General features: G+C 44.3%; 1 protein-coding gene across 3 annotated transcripts in view; it reads left to right on the forward strand.

Moving 5' to 3' along the window:
- Window positions 1–23631, forward strand: part of mpp7a (MAGUK p55 scaffold protein 7a) — a 138518-nt gene that overhangs the window by 77902 nt on the left and 36985 nt on the right. For all 3 annotated transcript variants that reach the window (XM_056364129.1, XM_056364130.1, XM_056364131.1), the window contains exons 6-11: window positions 770–901; window positions 15621–15702; window positions 16208–16293; window positions 17005–17079; window positions 19208–19404; window positions 20053–20117. In XM_056364129.1, coding sequence (XP_056220104.1) covers window positions 770–901; window positions 15621–15702; window positions 16208–16293; window positions 17005–17079; window positions 19208–19404; window positions 20053–20117 — 637 coding nt within the window. The remainder of the gene's footprint in view (window positions 1–769; window positions 902–15620; window positions 15703–16207; window positions 16294–17004; window positions 17080–19207; window positions 19405–20052; window positions 20118–23631) is intronic.

A 23631-nucleotide genomic window follows, 5' to 3' on the forward strand; every position in this document is an offset into this window, starting at 1 on the left:
CCTCTCTCTCTCTCTCTCTCTCTCTCTCTCTCTCTCCTCTCCCTCTCCCTGTCTACTTTTGTCTGGCACATGAGGTGGAAGATGTTTTTCTCACTTTTCTCTCCCCTCCTCAACCACGGAAAAAGCAGCACGCGTCCAGCTGCATCTTGGTCCGGACATGGAGTCGTTAAATAGTTTGAAAAATGAATGTCTCAATGGCATCATTCTTGTCTGTGTCCCGTCTCTTTTTTATGTCTGCTCGTGAATGTGTGAAATATCTGAGGCGGCTGAGAACTTCATTGCTTTGAGCCTGCCGCCGAACAGTGTAGAACATCGCCTCTCATAGTGTTCACCACCTTGCCCTGGAAAGCATCGGCACTGAGAAGAGTGGCCAAAGTTACCCCCACCCCTCCACTTGCAGTCCCTGGTGAGCAATGGTCCAGGGCGGGTGCTGGTTGCCTTTAATCAGAGAGATGTATGGAGGGAGAGCATGGGCCTAATGACAATTAGCACATGTAGCTACAAGAACTGGCCCTGAATGCTTTCAAATCCATCACCCAGCACTTGAGGGAGAAACCCCAATTCATAACCATCCTCCTTACAGTCTCTGCATTTTCTCTGTTCTGCTCAAAGAAAGAAGTGATAGATTGAACTCTTAATAGCATGTTTTGCTCTGCTCTGTATTGCTAATTGTACCAGGGTAAATCTAAGGTCTTTATGGTTTGACTGATAACCCTTGCCAATTGTTTCTTTCCCCCCATCAATCCCTCCATTTTTCTCCTTGTTCTAGAGCCTTCTGACGGTCCACGACGCAGTTGCCCAGAAGAGTTATGACCCCGAGCTACCTCCGCTGCCTGAAGACATCGACGACGATGAGGATTCAGTGAAAATCATACGACTGGTTAAAAACAAGGAGCCTCTCGTAAGTGACAAGAAATCATGTATGTATTTGTTTTCAACAGGTTTCAAGAAGTTGAAATGACATCTTCGATACACCTCGGTTGCCTAAAGACGTGTAAAGATGCAGACCACTTTCCACAACATCCCTGGTTCGAGTGAGGGAATACCAGGGACCTTTTGTTGCATGTTGTTCCACATCTCTTCCACTCTTAGCACATTTATCATCAGGTTCTTATTATTTGTGGTGAACATCTTTTTATCGTTAAAATCCTGTTATCTAGGCTTTGTTCACTAATCCCCAAATTTCTGAAAACCTCTTGTATCAAAGCAGTTTCCGCTCCACAGGTCAAGCCAATACCATACATACTTTTTGCTTTTGAGGTACTCGCCTGTGGGAATCCAACCCACAACCTTGAAGTTGTAAGCACACCAAAGCCGACCACAATTACCCTGCTCTTGGCCATGAGTATTTTCAGCCAGTCTAGGCTTGGTGTCTGTGAACGGCTTCCTTTTCTATCCCTGGTCAGTGTTGCTCTCTTATTGTAACATGCCTCTCATGTCCGTGCTCTTCAGACGTCGTCCTAGATGTAAAAAAAAAAAAAAAAAAACACCCATGTGTCTAGACCCAGGGCCTCAAGCATATAGCAGGGACATCTTGGCTGGCATTCTTGTTCTCACTCCACCCCTCACCATCCTGGGTGTCTGCATTGTTAGATGACTGCCATACCAGGCATTCCCCTGGTCTTGTCAGCTGGTGAGGCACATATAGGAGTGGGCTTCTGTAACCCCAACAAACCTAATTGGTGCTGGTTTTGGTTGCGCCACATACCTTTGTTGTTTTTTTTTTTACTCTTTTTTTAGTTTTCTTGAATAATTATCTCTGTTTGCCTTTGTTGAGATTCCTCGATTCTCTTGAGTGACCTCTGGTCTGTGACACATAAGAACTCAATTCCTCAAGTTCTCAGTGGCCTGTGAAAGACCTCCATCTGTCAGCGTCGCACTTTGTTGTGTTCTGAGGCCCTGCCCACTGTGCTGGACATGTCCGTCCTGGCCCCGACCGCCTCTATTTTCACTTTGTGGTTTTCACCCTGACCACCATCTTGGCTCCAGGCCGGCACACTCCTCTCACCACACCCTGGGGAAAGGAGAACACACCTAAGCCATTTTTGGGTTCCTGCCCGTTGCATGTTCTGTGGAGCTGCTGAACGCAATAATGTGGCTTGGAGGAATTCTGGCTCGCCCTCGCAACACACATTGTCGCGGCAGCTTCCTGCTAAGGCCTCTCCTGAGCGTGATGTTGGATCACATTGCCTGAAACCATAATGTGATTTACACCCGTCCCAGCCAGCTTAATCATCTAGCTGGTGTTATTCCATTACGTGAGTTGATGCTTTTTTGTCAAGTGATTTGCCTCCTGAGTTCATCTGAAACACACATTTATGACGTGTGATGCTGTGTATTATTGCGCAACATTGAAGGTGTTAATTATGTAGAATATGTTTTTGTAGTAGAGTAGTGGCCCAGTTTTAGTTTATGGGTTAAGGGTGCAACCTGGTTATTGTGACTGTATCTAAATAGAGAAGGTGCTTTGTCTTCACTGTTCTTTTAGAGGTCAACACTAGGTCAGTTCTATAAGAACTGTCATTGGTTGTTTTTCTCCAAATACAATATATCATCCGTATCACCACCAGGCTGTGATTCAAAACAGTCCACCAGTTTTATAGCAGTAAATCATCATAATTCCAACTTGCATTAGATAAAAACACATTTCATTCCTAAAGGTAATTATAACAGCCCCTGAATCTGCCTTTGCAACTAATTTTATAGCAGTGAGAAAACCAAAATCAGACTGCACAATAACATATTACACACTGGAGTAACAGGAAGCAACTTTCTGCCCATCGCTGTGGGGTGGTTTCATTCTTAGGAGTCATAGCTGCCCTTTAACTGCCCAAAGGACCCGCAGGGCACAACTACTGCCCATAATCTCCTGTGGCTATAATTTAGGCCTGACCATGGTGTAGACAACAGTGGGATCTTGCTGCAGGGCATGAGTTTTTCTGTGTATGCATGAAGGAAAACAATGATTACTAAAGGACTGCTATCGTGGCAGAGAGCCATCTCAGAAATGTCATGTCTGATGGTTTTGTTTCTGTGTTGAGGACAAAGAGAGAGAGGGCAACTTCAGTCACCTAAGAAGATTAGAACAGACTCTACTCTGGCCTCTTTTTGGACCAAGACAGACTTCCATCATCCTGTTTGTGTTTGCACACTTTTGGTCCTGTGACCACTGAAGAATTAATACATCCCAGGAGAGTAAGACTTGCATTTATCACCTAATTCCAGCGGGAGTGAAACAAACTGCCGCAGTAATACACACTCTCATGAAGAAAGCGGGACCTCTACAGGGGCTACTATCTACTGTTGTGTAGCTGAAGGCTTTTTCACACAAGATTTATGCCCCTGAATTTTAATGCACATTAACCTTTCACTCCCTGTCAGCGGGAAATGTTTTCAAAAAGGCTTTGCAGCAGAAAGTGACACCTGTGAACATACCTCACTCTGAGAACTCCTTTCTCGGTTCTTGTTATCTTGTTGTCTTTGCTGCAGTCTACAAACATTTAGCATCACGTAGCTCTTTTTTTTTTTTTTTTAGAGTGTTTGTCATAATCTTTTACCTTCCCAAAAAAAAAACAGAAAAAAAAAGGTTTAAACCTTTACTTTATGTTCACCTTCTTTTCATAACATTTATTTTTTATTGGTCGTTAAGGTTTGACATAAAAATGGAACTGGCTCTGCAAAAAAATATTGTTCCAGCACAACAGCTCCTTGCTCTGTAAATGTGCTGACATGTCATTGACATTAGTTGAAATTTTGCACTTGCACAATTGGCCCTAATAGTCCTCACAAAAAAAAAACACTTGGGGTACTTTGTCATTTGTGAAGGTGAAGTTACTCCGTTTCTGTGACCCTCTAATTTGACAGTACATTTTAAGGCTGTGCATTTACCTCTGGCCCCAAGAAGATTGACAACCTGCAGATCTATAAAGGGAAACTGACCCTAATGAACAGTTAGATCGTACATGAAGGAAACAGCCAGCAGGTCAGATGCTCACGGTGAAGTCACAGCCATTCTGCTAACCAATAAAAAACCCTCTAATTGTGCAGGGGTCCTCATTCACCGCCGCACCAAATTGATTTGGATGTGCCCTTTAACTTGCAATTTCGTATAATCAACCTGAAATTCTCAAACTTGACATCATAACAACGGGGCTGCACAATGTCTAATTTCCTTTCCGTCTCTCCTTACTCTGCTCTTTTATTTTTCTGTTTCAGTCTTCCTCTCGGTCTGAGTTTGTTTCATTCTATACTTCTGGACGATATGAGGTCTGTATACTGGGCTGTAGTTAGCACGTAGTGACTCATCCATTAAGTTAATTGTGATTAGTTGAGTGGTTTGTATTCAGTAGCTCTGATTAATTGCTATCATTTCTCAGAGCGTGACTTCATGCCACATTTCAGTGAAACAGTAAAAACTCTATCTTTCAGGACGACCTCCCTCTTCTTCTTCTTCTCTCTGCTGTACTCTGTGCTGTCTCGCTGCTTTCCCAAACCGGCTGATTTATTAGCTCAGGTGTCAGGACAATTAAATAATTGGGTTTGGAGAGCGGCGTAAACATGTGCGCGCATACAGGAACTTCAGCTCTGCCACGTCCTCTTATTGAAAGAATGTGTTATCTTGGATGAGGTTGCCGAGCAGTTTCGGTGGAGGTCTAAACTTGAGTGTTAAGGAGGTTGCGTGAGGTCAGGGCTGAGTATGTGGCAGTGTAGCTGATATACTGGTGAAGTTTGCCTCTGGTGATAAAGGGCTTGAGTGCAGACTGACTAATAGCAGAGCTGTAGACAAAAGCTGGAGGGAGCCAAAATGCACTGGTGTTACACAATTGAAGTCCAGATCCAGGAGCTTGGAGCTTGGATGGAGAGGCCTAAAACATGGGCTACAAACATGTCCACTTTAAAAAGTTATATAGTGTTAAAGCTTTTGTTGTTGATAACAAAATCTTAAATCACCATTTATCTAGACTTAAGCGTCACTTTCTTGGTACTGGTGAAGTGATATGTCGTATCTGACTATTTGTAATCATCACTGTATGAATTACTGACTGAAGAACTTGCTGACATTTCTTTGCCGTGGAGGAGCCGCTACGTCATCCCAAAGCATCCTGGAAAATCCGAGTCCTCACACACAAAAAATATGTTAAATAGCAAGAAAAAAAAAAAAAAACTCAACTTTGAAGGCCCAGAGGCGGGTACACCGCAGCTGCTCAGGGTGACCATCGCTATGATGTGAGAACATTAGAGGCCAACAAGCCTGCTGTGGTCGGCTCTGTTCCTCACATTTGGATGTTCCTGAATCTCTATGACGCAGATGTTAATAGCAGACTTGGAGATGCTCGCCGGCGCATATGCCCTGCTGTGTTCATGTTCGTTTTGTACATCACTTGTCGGCTCTCGCTCAGTGCCACTCAGTCGTGCCGGACCTCATCACTGTCGGAGCGCTGTTCATTCACTTCTCCCACTCTGTTCATCTTAAGTTTTCCTCTGACTAACACGCCATCTCTCACAGTCTCAGTCTCTCTTGCTCCTACTCTTTAATTCATCTGGTTTTTCTATCAGGACCGTTTTCTCCGGTCGTTCTTGTGCATTTCAATTTTTGGTAACACATTTTATTTGAAGTGATGTAAAGGAAGATATTACAATTTAATTATGTATTTCACTGTCTTTCAAGTAAAGTGTCACCCCCTTCTCCCCTCTCTGTCCATATGAACACCTGTTGTTCAGAGGTATATATTTCGTGCACATTTATTCCACATTCCTGTTGTGCCTTTGAGCAATATTACCAGTGCAAAATTGACACTCCATCCATCCTTTACTTGCTTGATTCTTCCATCCCAGGTTGTTAAGCATCATTAGCAACCATAAAACCACTGCTGCCAGGAATGTGACAGGGTCAATATCAGGCTCTATCGCTCTCCTTCCTCTGCTCTTCTTTTTCTCTCTGCTCCGTGTTGTTGCACAGGATTGGTTTCCCCATCACGACTGGGTGTCACTGGGTGGAACTAAATGGAAACACTAGATTGCAGGGTCCATGCCATCCATTTTGCAGTGCCAGCCTACATAGCGTCCTGCAGGGCATCAGCCAGCACCGATCAATACAACTATACTACCACTGGGCTCGGCCACCCAGCTGCCCCAGCCGCTGGATACCAGTGGATCAGCTGGACTTCTCATTATAGACCCACAAATAGCACTGGTTCGACTTCAGAGCTATAGTAGTCAGTGCACACAAGAATATGGATGACATGTCCAACATTATTATTGTAAAAGCTCCAACTCCATGATTGATGCTGGTGGATTTTCTTTACTTAATAAGGGAGTTGATAATTGCAATGAGACAGGAAAGTCTTGTGATCGATTCAGCTTGTGACGAGCTTAGTTTTCCATGAATGGTTGTGGCTGGAATGAACTATTGGCAATTTTACATGCCATGCTTTTCTCATCTGCGGCAGACGGGCCTCCTCTTCTCTCTGACACAATTAGGACGGTCGGATCATGGCAGCTCTGATTCCATTTGTCTGCAAGCCTTCACAAACACATTCATTCAGATAGTTGCGGTCAGTGTTCTTCTCAGTTGAGTCTAAACCATCCACTTTATTATGTATTAAAACTGTGCTGGCATGGATCTATACAAACTCAGGTTTACAGGGTGGATAAAGTTTGAGAATTGAGAAAGTTATCAAAGCGCAGGACCAGATAGATGTGTGTTTTTAAGAAAAGACTCGACTCGTCTGTTGTCTGTTTACATCAGAACGTGGAAAGCAAGGGGAAAGTAATGACACTGGCTGGAAATTAATGGAGCAGCTAATGAGATTAGAGCAGACAGCACACATGTTAGTGTTTTACAGATAGGCCCGTGTGCTTTAAAAGCAATACGTCTGTCACTTGATGGATTAGGCCGCGGTGTCCTGGGAGTGCTGCAAAGGAAGATGGAGCACCACGTCCGAAAGCACACAGACAAGTGGAGAGCACTGCTGTTGTTGAGTGGCCCACGTGTGTCATGGTGTGCAACTGCCAGTGTGTGTGTGTGTGCACCTATATGTGCATGTGTTATTATGTGTGTCTAGTTATTTCTGTTTGATTTTATTTCTTTTGCATCAGTGGTGTTTTATCTGTGTGTGTGTGTGTGTGTGTGTGTGTGTGTGTGTGTGTGTCGTAGTGCAACCACACATTGTTTATGAAAATACTGCAAATAATAGTGCAAATATTATAAATATAAACAATTTATTAAATTTCAAGTAACTAATAATAATTAGTTATCTATAATACTAATGAAGACATTAATTTTTTACCACACACATACTGTATTTTGTAAAGTGATTATAACCAGTAAAACACTGAATAAAGCACTTTCACATTTAAAGTCAGTGTTTCGCCGACGCTGTACGGAGGACACGAGACATCAGGGAAGTGCTCGGAGCTGAGACTGGTTACCTTTGTTTAGACTGTTTCTCTGATAACTTATGAAGCAGACATTCAGGAGGTTTTGTACCAGAGGGGCTGAGAGCTGAGCTGCCTAATATTTGCTTGGCTTTTTCCGGTTAAAATACATAGTTGAAAATGACCAAGGTGCAAAAAGTGTATCTTAAAATGTGACTTAAAACTGTATAAAAGTCGATTTTGAGCTTCTGGCAGGCAACCACAACAACATGCACATAGGGAATATGATGTTATTGACAGAAGACCAAATGAAAGGGACCGTTACCAGGTTTAAAATCACGTTTTTCTATAGGTTTGATAATTTGCTGGAAACATTTGGGATAATGTAAGTACACAACTCTATAAATATATAACATAGGTCTAGTCATTTTGAGACTTATTAATGTGGAAAAGTTATAACTTTAAGTCCAGTAAATGCATTGTGATTGACAACTGGACCTAATTGGATAAATCTAGAATTTGCTGTGATATACATATGATGTTTACTTTGCACAGAACTTTTGCAGGGTTGATTGTTTTTCACCCAAAACCCTACGTGTTCAGTTAAAGGATTAGAGGCCCAGTGTATTCGTCAACGTGACACACAATAGAGATAATTCAGAAATGTCCATATTATCGCTGAGTGTCGAGCCAAAGTTACTTCAAAACTTCACGCAGGGAATAAAAGGATCATTTAGACTGCGCGTCTTACAGCCAAGAAATACTCACTGAGAGGATGATGTAATTTTATCCGCCTTTTATTGGATTTGAGATAGCAAGTGAGTAAAATGCATTTAACAGTTTTGATTACGGCTTTGGACGTTTCATGCATGTGACCCCTCTCTCCTCTATTGTCTCTATCTGACGGAGGCAAAATGCCAAAAACATGAGGAGAGGACCATTTTTATTCCATTTAGAGTTGCTGTTATTATTAAGTCTATCACATTTTATCATAGATAAGCTTTGGTGGTTATGCCGGCTCAATACTGTATGTGTCCATGTAGAGGAGGATAAAAGTCTCTATTCTTAGTTTATACAAATAAAATACTGAAAATATGAAATTTTTATTTCATTTAAAATCCATTGAGACTGTTTATAGATACACAGAGCACCGGGCTACGAAAGAGAAAAACAATATTGCATAAAGCAGACATGGAAAAGCCCCTGTGTTTGTTCTTATGTGTGTTCTTGTACAGCACTTGAGGCCCAGCGGCTGCTACACCACCCTCGCAGCCTGTTGAGTTGTGAATGTGAAAACACACAGGGTTTCCAAAGCCACATCTGAGGCATTCCCAGATCCTAATCTCACGGCACTCTTAAATAAAACGTCTTCCTCCCGTCTTGTGTAATCATAACCGTGGACACACATCCCGACACTCCTGCTCCTTTCTGCTGAGAGCCAGGGAGCTCGGAGGCTGAATGCCGGCATTGTTGCCCGTCGGGCCGGGCGCTCCTCGGCAGCCCTGCTTTTCAGCCTGCTTTGGAAATGAAAAGTGACATGTGAAAGTGCTGTTTTCTTTACTTGGTGTAACGACAGGGAAAACGCTAAACAATCCCAGAGCAAGAGATAGACCTCTCCCCGTGACACAACTGTCTCTTTGTATGCACTCATACAGCCCAGGCAGGGCTCTCAGACAAGAAACACACACATACAGTACATAATGACTAAATACCTGGCACTGTCCAGCTCACAGCAAAGAGATGGTGATTCCGCTCTGTCTACACGGTGATTCATGTGGACAGTATGGAAACAAATACACACATTCGGTGAGATAGCTCCACATTTACACACAGATTCACACACCCGGCACCTGTCTGAAGTACTGAGGTGGGCTGCTAAGTGTGTTTTCATAGCAACAGGGTAATGACTTGCTCTAAAATTAAGGTTTAAAGAGGCAGAGGAGGAAAAGGAAAGAGGGGGTGGAGAAAGACAAATGAAGGTAAGCCGTCCCGTCAGAGGGCCTTCTGCATTACACTACCTGGCAGCTTCTCCTGGAATCCCTCCTGCTCGCCATAATTATCATAATAATGACCCGCAATTTTCCTTTTTCTCAGTATACTTGTTAATTACGACTGGTAGGTCAAGACCGAGGTTAAGGAAATAAAAAGGGAAACCAGAGCCTGGTTTAGTCTGAGAGGCAGACGAGGTCTGAGGGAGAAAAGGTGGGGAGGGAGGAGTAGCTTTTATTAGTTGCAATCACAAGTGATTTAATAAAACAGGTGGAAAGGCATGCAACGGGTCACCCAAAGGGAATCGGCCTGCAGCGGCTTGCATCAGCTAGAAAAATCATTTGATGTAAAACCTCAAGTAGATTTTAAATTGGACTCCGGCTTCTTTCTTTTTTCTTCCTCTTTGCAACAATAGTGTAGATTTTCATCTGGGCTCCTGCTAATTCTTTACAGCACTGTATTAATCTTTATAGGTGACCATAACGCTAAATGGATTTTCTGATCATAAGCGAATACTAATATTACATGATTTTACTCTTTCTGAGCAGCACTGCAGTCTGCAGCATTTGAGAAAGTATGTAAGAACTCATAAATATGCTGGGCCCAGCGTGTGGAACGGTCATGTACGTTATGTGTGGGGGGCTCTATGCCATCTCAGTGAGGTAAGATGAAATGACACACTCCAACACCAGATATGATTGGAGGTAATTGTATTTTAATGTCCAGGAGGCCCATTCCCACTTTGTATTTGGTTTTTCCATGGTCGACATCTGGTGTGAAGAACGCCAGCATGTGTTTCCACTACACTTGTATTTATACCTCTAAACACAGCAGTCAACACAGCAGTCGGCAGGAGTTTATTGTCGCCGTTACACTTTTGCTGTTAAGTGACATCATGTCAAAACACGTCGGCCTCTCTGCCCGGGCCGCTCGTGTTTGTTTTCCCATGTCGCTCTCAATTTGGAGGGAGAAATAATGTTTGTCAAATGCCACGGCGTTTGGTTCGGTTCACGGGGCGATGTTTTGAGTGGTCGTTACGGGCCGAGGGCCGTGTGTTTGAAATGGAGCGACGTGCTTGTTTTCCCTGGTGGGTTAGGAAGAGTGGAGTGGCTTTAGTTGTGGCCAGGGCTAAGGTAAAGAGATCTTAGGATCCCACTTACTAGACAGGCCACACAAAGCCTGCACTAGACCCCGAGACTTATGATGAGCCAGGCCAAGACCGCCAGCCAGCCAGCCAGCCCTCTCGTCATCCATACAACCAGAGTACAAGCCAGCCAGCTTCCATCATGTCATCCAGCCATCCATCCAGTCCATCAGCCAGAGGGCACTCTGATTGCCCCATAAAGGCTTAGCTTGCCAGAACCTTGTTGGGGCCAAGCTAACATGATGAGACATCCAACATTCAGCTTGTCTTACTCCTCTTATCTGCTGAAGTTTCATGGCACTACTGTGCGCTGACAGTTCCCTGGACAATCTTGCCTCCATTCCATTCCCTCTAATAAACACACACTCTCATACAGGAGGGGGATCCAAATTTTAGTCCCTATTCTCTCTCTTTTTTTCCTGCACTATATGAGGTGTGAGCCATTTGTCATCACATACTTAATGTGGCTGCCATGTCGGCATGTGTGCTCCAGCGCGTTCGCTGGGAGGGGTGATGGCTTGATATGGACAAGCGTCACTCGAGTTCTCCTCATCAGACAGCGGAGAATAAGCCTGTTGCGTTCGGGCCAGCCCAACAATAACAATCGGAGGCATTTATGTGTTAGAAATTGAGGAATAGAGCTAGGAGCAGTGGCTGCATATGGAGCTGATCACGTTAGGAGTGGAGGCTTCGGATCGCCTTACTCATGACTAATTGACCACAGCTAGAAGGACCTCCTCAGTCCAAGATGAACCCCCTCTCGTCTCTATTTTTGACTGTGTATTTCTGTGCTCTTCAGTGTGTAATTTCTGGAGAGACTTCCTCTTTTATGCTCATCTAAAGGGCAAACTGCAGCAATGGTTGACAGCAGGAAGAGCAAATCAGTCCCAAACAACACTTAAATAAAAAAAAAAAAAGGTTTTTCACCATCTTATCCACACACAATACTATCTTTTTTCTGTGCTAACAGTGGAATTGAGCTACTTGATGGTTAAGTGGCGCCTCGTCTCTAATTGCTAACATAGCGTAGCCCATTCATCAGGTTTAGTGACTGTCCGGCATCAATCATCCAGTCTTTTGAGGTTTCTCTCGGGCCTGTTTGGCCTGACTTTAGGTAGGCGCTCTCATAGAAACACACACGTAGACACGCTTGCGTGCACACAAAAACACACCTACACATGCTGTCACTCATGCGTGTATGTGCTTTGACAGACGTAGACATTCCCCTTCTGACTTCCTGTACTGTTTCCATTCGCAGGGAAAAGTCTGAAATGGCTTCCATGTGCCAGCAGGCGTTGAAGGCTCGGTGTAAACCTTGTGCTAATGCTTAGCTGCTACACCAGGAAGCCCATCTTGGTGCTTGAGGGTCTTTACCTACCTTGTTTCTTCCTTGTGTATGCCTCCCCCCTGCCACACACACACACACACACACACACACACACACACACATTATGCAGCTTATTTAGGTTCTAGCCTGACTGTTTATGTATTTGTTTAACAGAGCAGGGACTCCTCATTAGTGGTCATGCAAGGCTGAATGCTGATGATAGCACCCATAGGGTATCAAGGCACAGGGGAAGGTGATGCCGAGTTCAGGAGGTTGGATTTACCCCCTCCTCGTTCCAGCTGCCTCTCAGTGCTTCCAAGGCATTCGTCAGGCCTCCAGGAGAGGCTGTTACACCCCCGGAGGATTGAGGGATGAAGGTGAACTGTAGATTGTAATGAGGTGGAAGGGGAAGTGTTGTGCACTCGAAATAATCAAGGATCAGGGAAAACTTGGGTTGGGAAGTTGGGAATGAGGATAGAAAAAACTCTAAGGTGAGGTGTTGAAGTTTTATGTATGTTAAAAAACAGCCATGCATTCGTCTCCCACTGAACCAGTGCAGGTTCACGTACGTGAAGCGTGTTTCAGCCTTAAGAAAACCAACATGCTGTCTGTCTGTGTGAAATTGACTTATAGCAAAAACAATGAAGTATTTCATAGACTTATGATCCTCCTTTAAAAAAAAGAAAAAGTCAATCATTATATCAGTGGGGTGAAATAATTTCACTTGCCTGAAGTACAGTTTTACTGTTTTCACTTTTGGCATTGAAAATCTCGGCGTGATAGACGGAACTTTTCATTTAATAAAGATAAAAAAAAAAAGGCACGTAATGCAAGAATAAAAGACTTGTTGAGCTGGATATCAGCGCCAGTGAAAATCTGTCTGCAAACAATGCCACGTCTTTTTTTTTTAACCTCTATCTCTTTCTTTTTCTTTCCTGCTGTTTGTCTATCATGATCTCTCATCATATCCCTTCACTTTATACTTTCTTCTTATTTGTTCACTCACTCACTCACTCACTCACTCACTCACTCACTCACAGCCACACTCACTTTCAACTAAAACCCCCTCTCATGTACCCACCGTCTACCTCCTCCACCTCCCTCCCAGTCAGCTCGTCAGTCCTCCTCTGTTCTTCCACTTACCCTCCAGTTTGGCTCGCTCGTGTTGCCACTGGAGCGTTTTGGCCTCCCTCAGCTTCTCTTATCAGACAGAGCTCATTTGGCTACTGTACCAGTGCTGAGTTCAGACTGGGGCTGGCCAGATTATGAAGGGAGGTCCCCCCCTCATCTCATAAATCCCCGTCCCCCTTGCTGTTGGCTTGGCTCGCCTACATGGGCCCGTTACGTTGGAGGGCAGTGGGTCAGATGAGAATCTTCAAAGAAGCCCTAGTAGAGAGTCAGTGAGGTGTATAAAGAGAACGAGTTTGGGCAAATATGTTCACTGATACCTGTGTTTGTTTCTCTGCTGGTGTTAAAACTCATAAAGCATGGTGGTTTGAATGGGAATATAATGGTCTGCTCGCTTCCCAGAGATCTGGGTTCATGACCCCATCCTTTTCGTGTTTGCATGCTAAATGTGCTGCTCTATAATCACCATTGCCACTTGCAATAAAAGTCGTAAAAGTGGTGTTTCTAAATGGCATCAGGGTTTCAACTTGTGATTTAAGCCATATGTGTCAAAACACGATTTATATCTACACACCATATGTGAACAGATTCCATAGATAGCCATAGACATGTGGTGTGGAGCACGTCTGTGGAGTTTGAGCAGCCCATCGCCGTTACAGACTTTTGAGTCCAAGGCTGCCTCTCTGCTGTTTGGTTAGCCTTTAAACTGCCACCAGCCACCAGGGACCCGGGGGACACAATAAAAACATCCATCATACCTCTGGCCATCAGCCAGCTCGAAGAAGGAGACAGAAAAAGTAGAGAGAGAAAGTTAATGACCACATGTCTGAATACTCCTGTGAGATTTCCTACAAACTCCCCATCTCACCCTGTTGTCTGTCACAGTCCGTCTCTTTCCCTGCCGCGCTCTATTCTTTCAGACAAGCAGACACAGAAAGGGTCTCTCTGTCTGTCTGTCTGTCTGTCTGTCTGTCTGTCTGTCTGTCTGTCTGTCTGTCTGTCTGTCTGTCTGTCCGCCGGGGGCCATTGCATCACAGACAGCTGCTTTAAGTCACACTGCTGGGGTTATGTGTGACCCTGACATGGGGGTCTGACAGTGCCTTCCCCTCTCGCTGACCTGCTCCTCTGATTTCTCTCCCACTGCAACCTCTCCGAGTCTCTTTAATTATCCCAATTATTCCATTAGGTCCACAACTCTCTTCAGACACTGCCGCTGTCTCATCCTGATGTCTTTCCCTGTTTCCATCTCTGCACCCACCACAAAGGCCTTGAGGAAACCATTATCTACGAGGAAAACCATTAGGTGTGAATAGGTCATGAAAATAACCAAGATGACACGCTAATAGATCGGCGAAGTGGCACAAACCAGAGGCTCCTTTGGTCTTTGAGGGGGTTGTTTTGATATCTCCTCCTGTGCTTCCCATTGATGGTAGCAGCCAGAACTACTTTGGACCTGTCAGAGGAAGGCAAACAGAAAAATATCACCAACCAGAGGGCCGTGCTTGTTGTACTCCAGCGGTCGACCCGGGCGGGAATGGGTTCGGACAGCTGAAATAAAGCACGGCTGACGAGCGGGGTGAGGAAGGCTCCTGCCCTGTTACTTTTTTTTTTTCCTCGCTAGAGAAATAAAAACAATCTTCGGGGATGATGGGAATAGCAGCTCGGAGAGGATGGAAGGATGAGTTGCAGCCGCGACTAGACGACGCATCTGTCTGGTTCGGGTCATCAGGCCCAAGCGAGGATGACTCTCACGTTAAGTTGCGGTTTGTTCTTCTGTAACATCCTAAGTCCCAGCCAGGTTGGTGCCTAGATGCTGTTTGTGGGAGGGCTGTGACAGGTTGGCACCCATTAAAACTATTGTTTTATAGTAAATGCAAAAGGCGTTTTGGGTTTTCTGGTAAATGCATCACTGCTGAACACCGTCATTACAAATAAGAAAGTTGAAACACTATCCTCCTCTCTGTGTGTGTTTTTGGCTGAGCAGCAAGCCCATAAAGGAGGACAGAGAAGGCTTTAGCTACTGTGGGTGTTTCTATGTGTTTTGAGTCAACAACCTCGTACCTGCTTGACCCTTCGCCCTCTGCGTCTAGGCCAGCTCTTTGTGTAAAGATTGCCACTACTCCTGCAGTGACGGAGTGATTCACACTACAGCAGTCTACCCATCCTTTGAGATCATTCATTGTGCAGTTGTTGGATAATGTCACCTGAATGCTCATATTCTGTTATTGTTGTTGATCTGTTGTTGTTTCCTCGCAGAATTGCATGCAGAATTTTAAATTTAGGTTTAAAGGTGAATTGAAGTGGACACCCCTTTTAGCTTTTGTCCCCTTTGCTGATGTTGCATTGGTTTACAGTTTAAAATGATCCCTCACTGTGTTATTCATCACCTAGAGCTGAACGACATGCTAAAGAATTATATTGCGATTATTGTAAGTCATGATTTCAGTTTTTGCATTTCATTCTCACTGAAAAAAATATAAAAAATATGATGATGGGATTTTTGTTAGAGCCTTGTGAAAGATTTGTTCTATTTGTCATTTAAAAGAAAAGGTTCACTATCAGTAGTTCAGCTCCTAAAATTTCCACCAGATACCTCTGATTCAGTCATTTTCATTTGATATGAAACTGGAATCCTCCTCTTTTCTTCGTCCGTAGGGAGCAACAATAATGCGTGACGAACACACAGGAGCCATCCTCGTGGCCCGGATCATGAGAGGAGGGGCGGCCGACAGAAGCGGTCAGTTCCAACCTCTTTTTTCTCTCCTGTGTGGGTTCAGTCATGTGAGGCTGCAGTCTGGAGTGATCTACAGTACAAGTAGATTATGTCCGGTGTGCAACAAAGAAGGGGATGTATGCAGGAATTATCTTATGAGTCTGAATTTGCCAGATTGTACATTTCCAATTTGTGAATGTGAGCATGAATGACAAGCATACTAAGCAGCTCTGCTATGTTGTCCACATGTTTTCTGTTTGACTTTGTATTCATTGTGTCCAGTCTGTTTTTCAGCTCTGCCACAGTGAAGCCAAAGGCAAATTTCCACATGTGTCAACAATGATGTTTTGATTCCTCTCCAACCTCAAATGCCACCATGACGATAAACATTAATCTGGTGTACTGTACACATCCCCGGGCTTTGTAAGCACCGGACTTTTACACAGTAGCTCACTTGTATTAGGACGTTAGAGTAACGGAATATCAGGGTGATTGTAGATATGCAGACTTTTTTGTTTCTGTGTGGCAGGACTGATTCATGTTGGGGATGAACTGAAGGAGGTCAATGGAATCCCTGTGGATGACAAGAAACCAGAGGAAATCATTCGTATTCTGGTAAGCCTCATGTGTTTGACTTCATTCAGCCCTGTGTGTGTGTGTGTGTGTGTGTGTGTGTGTGTGTGTGTGTCTGTGTGTGTGTCTGTGTGTGTGTCTGTGTGTGTGTCTGTGTGTCTATGTCCAAGGGTGTCTCCTGTGTTTTAGCTCTACTCCCTTGGAGAACATAACATTCCTAGTCTGTGATGGCAAAAACCTCCCCTAACTCATCCAGGACCCTGTGGATCCCGTCACTGCGCTGAAAACCAAACACTGGCCTTTCTCTACAAGTCTTTCCTGGCCTTAAGACCACATGCATTGAGCCACGCGGGCCCCCCCCCTGGACGAGACTGATGCTCAGTACTCCATCCAAGCAGACTCTGCCGCAGGCCTCAAATGAGCTCTGTCATGGACCAGGACTCTGCCAGGAGGGACAACTGGAGAGGAAAGAGAGAGCCTCTTAAACTAGAGGCCTTCTCAGACATAAAGGCAGATGATAGCTCTCAACACTCCTCCTTTAACCCCCACACGCCCCACACTCCCTTTCAAGCAGAGACATCCAATCCTAATAACCCTTCCTCTGCTGAAAAATCACACTGTGCTTTGCATTCTGGGACTCTCATTGGATTAGGTGCTTTGTGAAATATTTGCAAGGGCAGATGACTGCTGTTTCCTCACCCCCTCTGTCTCGACCTAACCTTCTGTATCTAACTTGTCTCTCCCAATATTCAGGCCCAGTCACAAGGAGCCATTACCTTTAAAGTTGTTCCCAGTGTCAAGGAGGAGCCGCCAACCAAGGAGCCAAAGGTAGGCCCCGTCCTGGCTTAATCATTAAGTTGATTGGGTTACACTCATTGACTTAAAAAACAGAGTGAACTCCTCTGCTCCGGCGTGATACCTTTTTGTTGGATGCAGAACATTGTTTTCGAGCCACAGTGAGGAAATGATGTATGTGCAAGGAAAGAGGAGAGTTGTATAGTGGTAATGAGAAGGGGAAATACAGTAACCAGGCCCGGTGTAGGACTAGGGAGCATTACTGAAATGTTTTGACACTAGAAACCAAAAACAAACTATACAAACTATACGCTTGGCAATATCTTACACTGAGGAATATTAACATTTTTCTTCATAAAGCCTTTTTTAAGAGAACATGGCCCTTCACATATTCAAATGCATTCAAACCCAGACCCAGACCCTCACACCTCGCACCCTTGCAGTTCTTTCAGATTGTTGCTCTTGCATCCCTGTATTCCCCTGGATAACCCTGGACGCATTTTAGCCATGTTAATGCTTAGATGAAATTTCATTTAACCGTAGTTACTGATTCTTATTGTAATGTACACTGGCCAGATGCACTGACAGTGAGCTCACCACATGTCTACCACCCCAGATGGCGATTCAGAGCCAGACTTATTTGAAGCTTAGCTAGCTTAGCTTTGTGAGCCAGTGACAGGATGGGGGGGGGGGTAGTAAATGAGTGGTGTGAAGGATGGAAATTAGCCTTAAATACTGTAACATTAATCAACACAATAACCTGCAGTAGACTTCTGTAAATATCTCTCTGGGAAAAGGCGAATAACAACTGTTACAATAAGATGCACCAGTAGACAGAACCTTGTATCCATCCATTTTAATGGTGGTTTAGCTGTCACTCCGACCAGCCCACCAGTCACCCACTGGGGTGTTGATACACCATTTCTCACACGCTCATCTATCAGTAGCAGACAGAAACTGGATCAACTCCCCGTCTTTAAGCTCCAGGGTCGAAGGCGGTTTATCATCCATCCCCCGGCAGCCCACCCTGCATGTGCAACAGAGGCGCTGAGGACAGGGTGGGCCACTTACATCCTTTGTCATCATGTAATGGTTGAATCTGTCTGGCTGCTTAAAGAGCCCATCTGACAAATAGTCATCCAGTGCCAAACACTCAGCCACTCCTTCATGAAAATAGCCTTTGCTCTTAACATCAGGTGGTGTAGATGCATCAAAGGGCAGCGCAATGGCTGAACACGTCCAGGCCAAAGAAAAAGCTGAGCCAACGGAAGAAATGTAGCACATCTTAGTGTGTAGATGTATGAGTGTATTCTGCTGGAGGGTTTAGTGGCCAAAACGGCTGTTATGACCCAAACAAAACATCTCTGTCTGAAACATAATTTCACTACATGGCACAAAGCACCCTTTAAATCAATGGGACATCGAAAAATTTAATCTCACCCTCCCTCTACCACGTTTTTCTTTCTCTCACACATACACACTTTCCTTCCTTCTCTTTTTTTTCCTTTCCACATGTACTGAGGTGTCTTAGGAGTGATAACTCATCATGACAGAACTCAATTTGGACGGAAGACGAAGCAAGGTGCTTTAGGTTGCAGCTCGCCGCCCACAACAGGAAAAGATGTCAGAGATTTTTCCACTATATGGTCCAACTTTCTTTGTGTTGATGAGGTGTGTCCCACCCTCACTGCCAAAGCAAATTACAGCAACTCCTTAAAGAAAGAAAACAACCTCTTTCTCTGTATTGGTTTGTTCCTCGGTGTGGAAAGATTACTGATATTAGCTTGTGTTTAGAATTAGAGAAAGTCAGCGGGTAAAAGAGAGAACATCCAACTGGAGGCTCTGACTCAGGATATGTTAAGTCTCACCACACTTGGAAGACAGTGGCAGGGCTTAGTCTGTTGTGAGTGTTGATGGAACGACATGGAGAGACCAACTTGGCCGGCGGTTGAAGGTTTTAAATTCTGATTGCTATGACCTTTCTAGAAAATTCACCCTGAGCATTGGTGAAGCACCTTCTGTGTTTCTTGTGATGACTTGGAGTTCACACTCCATGAAATGGAGGGAAAGGTAATTTACAGTGAACCATCGTTTTTTCCTGTTGTGCCATCAATCCAGCTCTTTGTTTTCCTCTCTCCCCCCTCCTCTGCTGTATGTCCAGGTGTTTGTGAAGGCACTTTTTGACTACGACCCTAAGGAGGACAAAGCTATCCCATGTAAGGAGGCCGGACTCGCCTTCAAGAAGGGCTCCATCCTTCAGATCATGAGCCAAGATGATGCAACCTGGTGGCAGGCCAAACTTGAAGGTGACGCTAACCCCCGCGCCGGCTTAATCCCGTCCAAACAGTTCCAGGAGAGGTAAGAAACAACCAGACCACCCTCTTCTGTCTGCCGTTGCTTCTTAACAAGGCTGGCCCAACTGTCTTTACTGCTGTCACAGTCACAGAAGTTTTCACCCTCATGTTTTTTTCTTGCCTCACGCTGCCAAAATAGTCTGGATTTCCGCACAATGTCTGGCCCGAAATGAGTAATGACAGAAAATGATAGCACTGGTACCGATCCACTTTGGACGGCAAGTGGATGGAAAATCGCACATCAGCGTGCGCTCGGACGGCCGCACACTGATGTGCAACACAGAGCTCAGGAGGCCGGGGCAGTTTCTTGGCACCATCCGAGAAAAAAAAACACACACGCATAAAAAAAAGGGAGGGAGGAGAGCAAGAGAAGAGAGAGAGAGAGAGAGAGCATTTCACAAACATTCAGATTCATCCCTGCAGTTTTGTCAACAGCAAGTGTGTTTTTCCTTTACGTCTTCAATCCTCCATCACTCATCTTTTTTTCTTTTGCCCGTTTCAGCTGACAATGAAACTGGCTTATACTGAAGAGTGGCTTCTCTGTAGTGTAGCAGGGAGTGTTTATTATTCCCAATGCACTCATGAAAACTGATGGTTTTATTGTGCCTCTCTCTCTCTCTCTCTTTCTTTATCCTCCTTTCTCCTCTTCCAGGAGATTTGCACTGCGACGACCTGTTGCGACTCTCCCATTCCAGAGGAGCTCCAGCAGACGATCATGTAAGCATATATTATCTGCTGCGAGGCCTTAACAAACCGGAACACAGCACAAGAAAACAACAGCCAGTGGATGGCCTTAGGAAAGATAATACTGACGGAGGGACGGTAACTAACGAGGTGTGAAAGTCAGAACTCATCCCTTCACTCTGAGGCCTCTGCTGAAGCTCACTGTACAGTTGCACTGCGTCACGCTTGTCATCAGAGGAAGTGTTGTGTCTGGATTTAGCTTCCTTCTTATTTTCCCGTCTGCTCCATGTTTCACTCTCAGTCTCTCTGTCAGCCTGTTGCCAGACTCTCCTTCCACTGTCCCCCTTCGCCTTTCCATTTGTCGATGTGGTCTAAGCAACGCAGGAGCTTTAATATGAAGAACGGGGAGGTTTAACACTCTGGAAAACCTTTACACCACCTCACAGAGCCTAATGACGGCTTAATGATCTGATACTAGACCTACAGATGTGATAGAAGTGCAGCGCTGCTCTGTGGAGCACATTAATGTACCTTATCATCTGAGCCCGTACAGTAACCCAAACTCTAACCCTGGCCAGCAGAGTTAAGGAGAACGCATCAGCTGGAGTACTTAACAGAAATGTGCTATGACAAGCCTGGATGTAGGAGATCAGGAAATGGAGGGATTATGGCTAAATTACCCTTATAAATCAAAGATGGTTGATTGCTTCTTAATGAAGACAGAAGACATAAACCATGTTACACAAGTAAAGGACAGCAGCAGAAACAATTAAGGATGGCCCACAGGTCCGGGTTTTACACAGAAAAACTGCAGCCTTCAAGTGTTTTGTAGCAAAACTTTGGATCAGGTGGATTTTTTAATAGAGAAGGAGCTGTGATGGCAGGTGTGAGTGAACTTGCTGTCAACTTTAGAATGACCATCCTAACAGAAAAACCGCATGAATTTCACTTGAGCAAAAATCACATGTGGACACGTGATCACGTGACCATTGGAACATGTGATTTTTGCATGTGTGAAATTTAACATGTAAGTTTAGAGTTCAGAGATATTCTAGAAACCAAAACCAAACCACTGAGCAAAAAGGACAGACTGTTGAGGAGTAAGGATCGAAGCATTGTGAGGAGCTGAAGCAAAGTATGTCACAGCTAGCGCGTCCAGCCAGATCAGATGAGCTTCCAAAGTGTAAGTGGCTAATCAGAGAGCAAACTAATAAGATTCATTAGTAGCTCAAGCTAACGTGTACCAACTAAAAGTTGAAGAGTACAAGACAGAGAATGAGGAATTGGTTGACAAGATAGCAGCCACCAAAAAGTTGTTCCCCAAAAGAGTAAATGAAGAACACAGATTTATGGGAGGCCTTGACGAAGTCAATCAGCCGGCTGAGGACAAATCAGCTGACACTCAGCTCCAAGTCAAGTCCAATGTGCAGCCAAGCAGTCAGGAAAAACAAGGCCAGACCAAGGTGCAAAGCACCAAATTGAACACTGAATTCCAATTTTGAAGCTAAATCTGTCCAAACCAAGGCTTCCACCTTCACCAGAAGGGTTGTGTTTAAGCCTGAAGAGAAAGTTGACCTAACCCCCAAAACCACCCGCTGTATTATTAAGCACAAATCAAGTGATATCCATCTCCAGTAGGTGTCAGGTGCAGTCCAATAAGACAAAGACAGGTCAGACAAAAACCTTCATGACAGAAACAGATGGTGACCAATGAGTTTGTTAAAGGGTGGTGCTGGTGGGGGCGGCGCGGGGACTTTTCCCGTGACATACCAAAATTACATCACAGGAAATTACCTAAATAAGGGGAAAGCAGCAATCTATGGGTAACCTTGAAAATCATTGTGGTTTTCAAGGTTACACATAGATTGATATAATAAATGGAGTCTGCATGTTCTCCCCGTGTCTCAGTAGCTTTCCTCCAGGTGCTCTGGGCTCCTCCCACATTCCAAAGACATGCAGGTTAACTCTAAAAAGAAAAGAAATACATTTAATAGATAAAAAATAATAATGGTGGTTTATAATATATATAGATATATATACACATATATAAGTCTGCGTGCGTATGTGATGTCCTGCCATGTCAGATTGAGGGATGTCTGTGAGGAAAGATATAGTGCTATTCTGATTCATCCAATTCTTTTAAAGTATATTTTTTGGGGGGCTTTTGTGCCTTTATTGGACAGGATAGTAGAGAGACAGGAAATGGGGAGGCAGAGAGAGGGGGAATGACATGCAGCAAAGGCCGTCCGTGCGGGACTCAAACCGGGGCCAAATGCAGCGAGGACTGTAGCCTCTACACATGGGGCGCCTGCTTAGACCACTACGCCACACGACGCCTCTGATTTGTCCAATCCTAAGCCAAAAAGCATGAAATGTAATTCTTCCTATGAGCGCAGACACAAAAATATAAATAACTTTCACAACTTCCCTTTCGTAAAACGTCTTCTGTCTGTATTTATATTCCTTAGTCAGACTGGCACATCTGCCACGCACACTGCAGCTTCTGTCAGAGGATCAGGACTAAGCAGGCAGCTGTTCTCCTGCAGGAGCTATCTTTTAAATTTTTATATCAGCGTTACACACAAAGTGTATCATTGTGAGTGTGAGAAACAGGGACAGTGTTTTCTTTCAGTGCATTTTCGATCCCCCTTGTGTTACATTATGTTACGGTCATTAAAACTCTCTTTTATCCTTTTGTACGGTGGCCCTGAGAGCTCAATGCACGGCAACTTAAGAAAACACATGCAAAATTCACAAACATCTTCATCAATTTGAAAGCACAAAAGCACAAATAAATTGCAACACGTGCAAATTAACAAACACGCTGCCAATTCAGTACTAAAACACAACGGAAGTGTTCCCAGTGGACACAAGTGTGGGGGTGGAGGGGTCCTATGAAGGTGTAATCCTAACCGCAGCGTTCCTCTCTCTCAGTTCTGCTTATGAAAAACATTTTATATTTCTACATAAGACCCGTTCATCCCAAATAAACAAAAACTTTCACATGTGAAATGTTTCAGTTCACAATATTCTTAAGTGCAACGCCGCTGTTTTAGGATTTATGCTGCTGCCAGTAATAGATTACATTTTAAAAGAGTTAACAGAAGTTGAATTCTCACACAGTTGTCCTCTTCTGCTGCAGACCAGTCAGTCAAATCAAAATATAAAACAAAAGAAGCGTGCCACTCCTGCATTGGCAGGAATATAAATTTTTGTTTTCATTACAATGATGATGATGAACATCTTCACCAGCTTCACTCTCATCAGCCACCAGAAACGCATGTGTAGTGGGCGAAGTGTCTGGTAGAGGTCTGAGTTCATGTCCAAAAGCTGCTGTGTCCAAAAGAGTCACATTTCTCACAACAATGAGTAGTCTTCTAGATTTGATTTCAAATTTTAATGTTCTTACATCAGAAAAAAAGCAACATTTCAAGCCCAAATTGGCATCATTTGAATTTCTTCAGACCGCACCCACCTGCTGTGGCGGCTGTTTATGCCGCACTCATTCGCAGGACCTTACTGTCGCACCTGACTGAAAATCTCTGTA

Source organism: Seriola aureovittata, chromosome 20, assembly GCF_021018895.1.
Source record: "Seriola aureovittata isolate HTS-2021-v1 ecotype China chromosome 20, ASM2101889v1, whole genome shotgun sequence".
Classification (NCBI taxonomy): Eukaryota; Metazoa; Chordata; class Actinopteri; order Carangiformes; family Carangidae; genus Seriola; species Seriola aureovittata.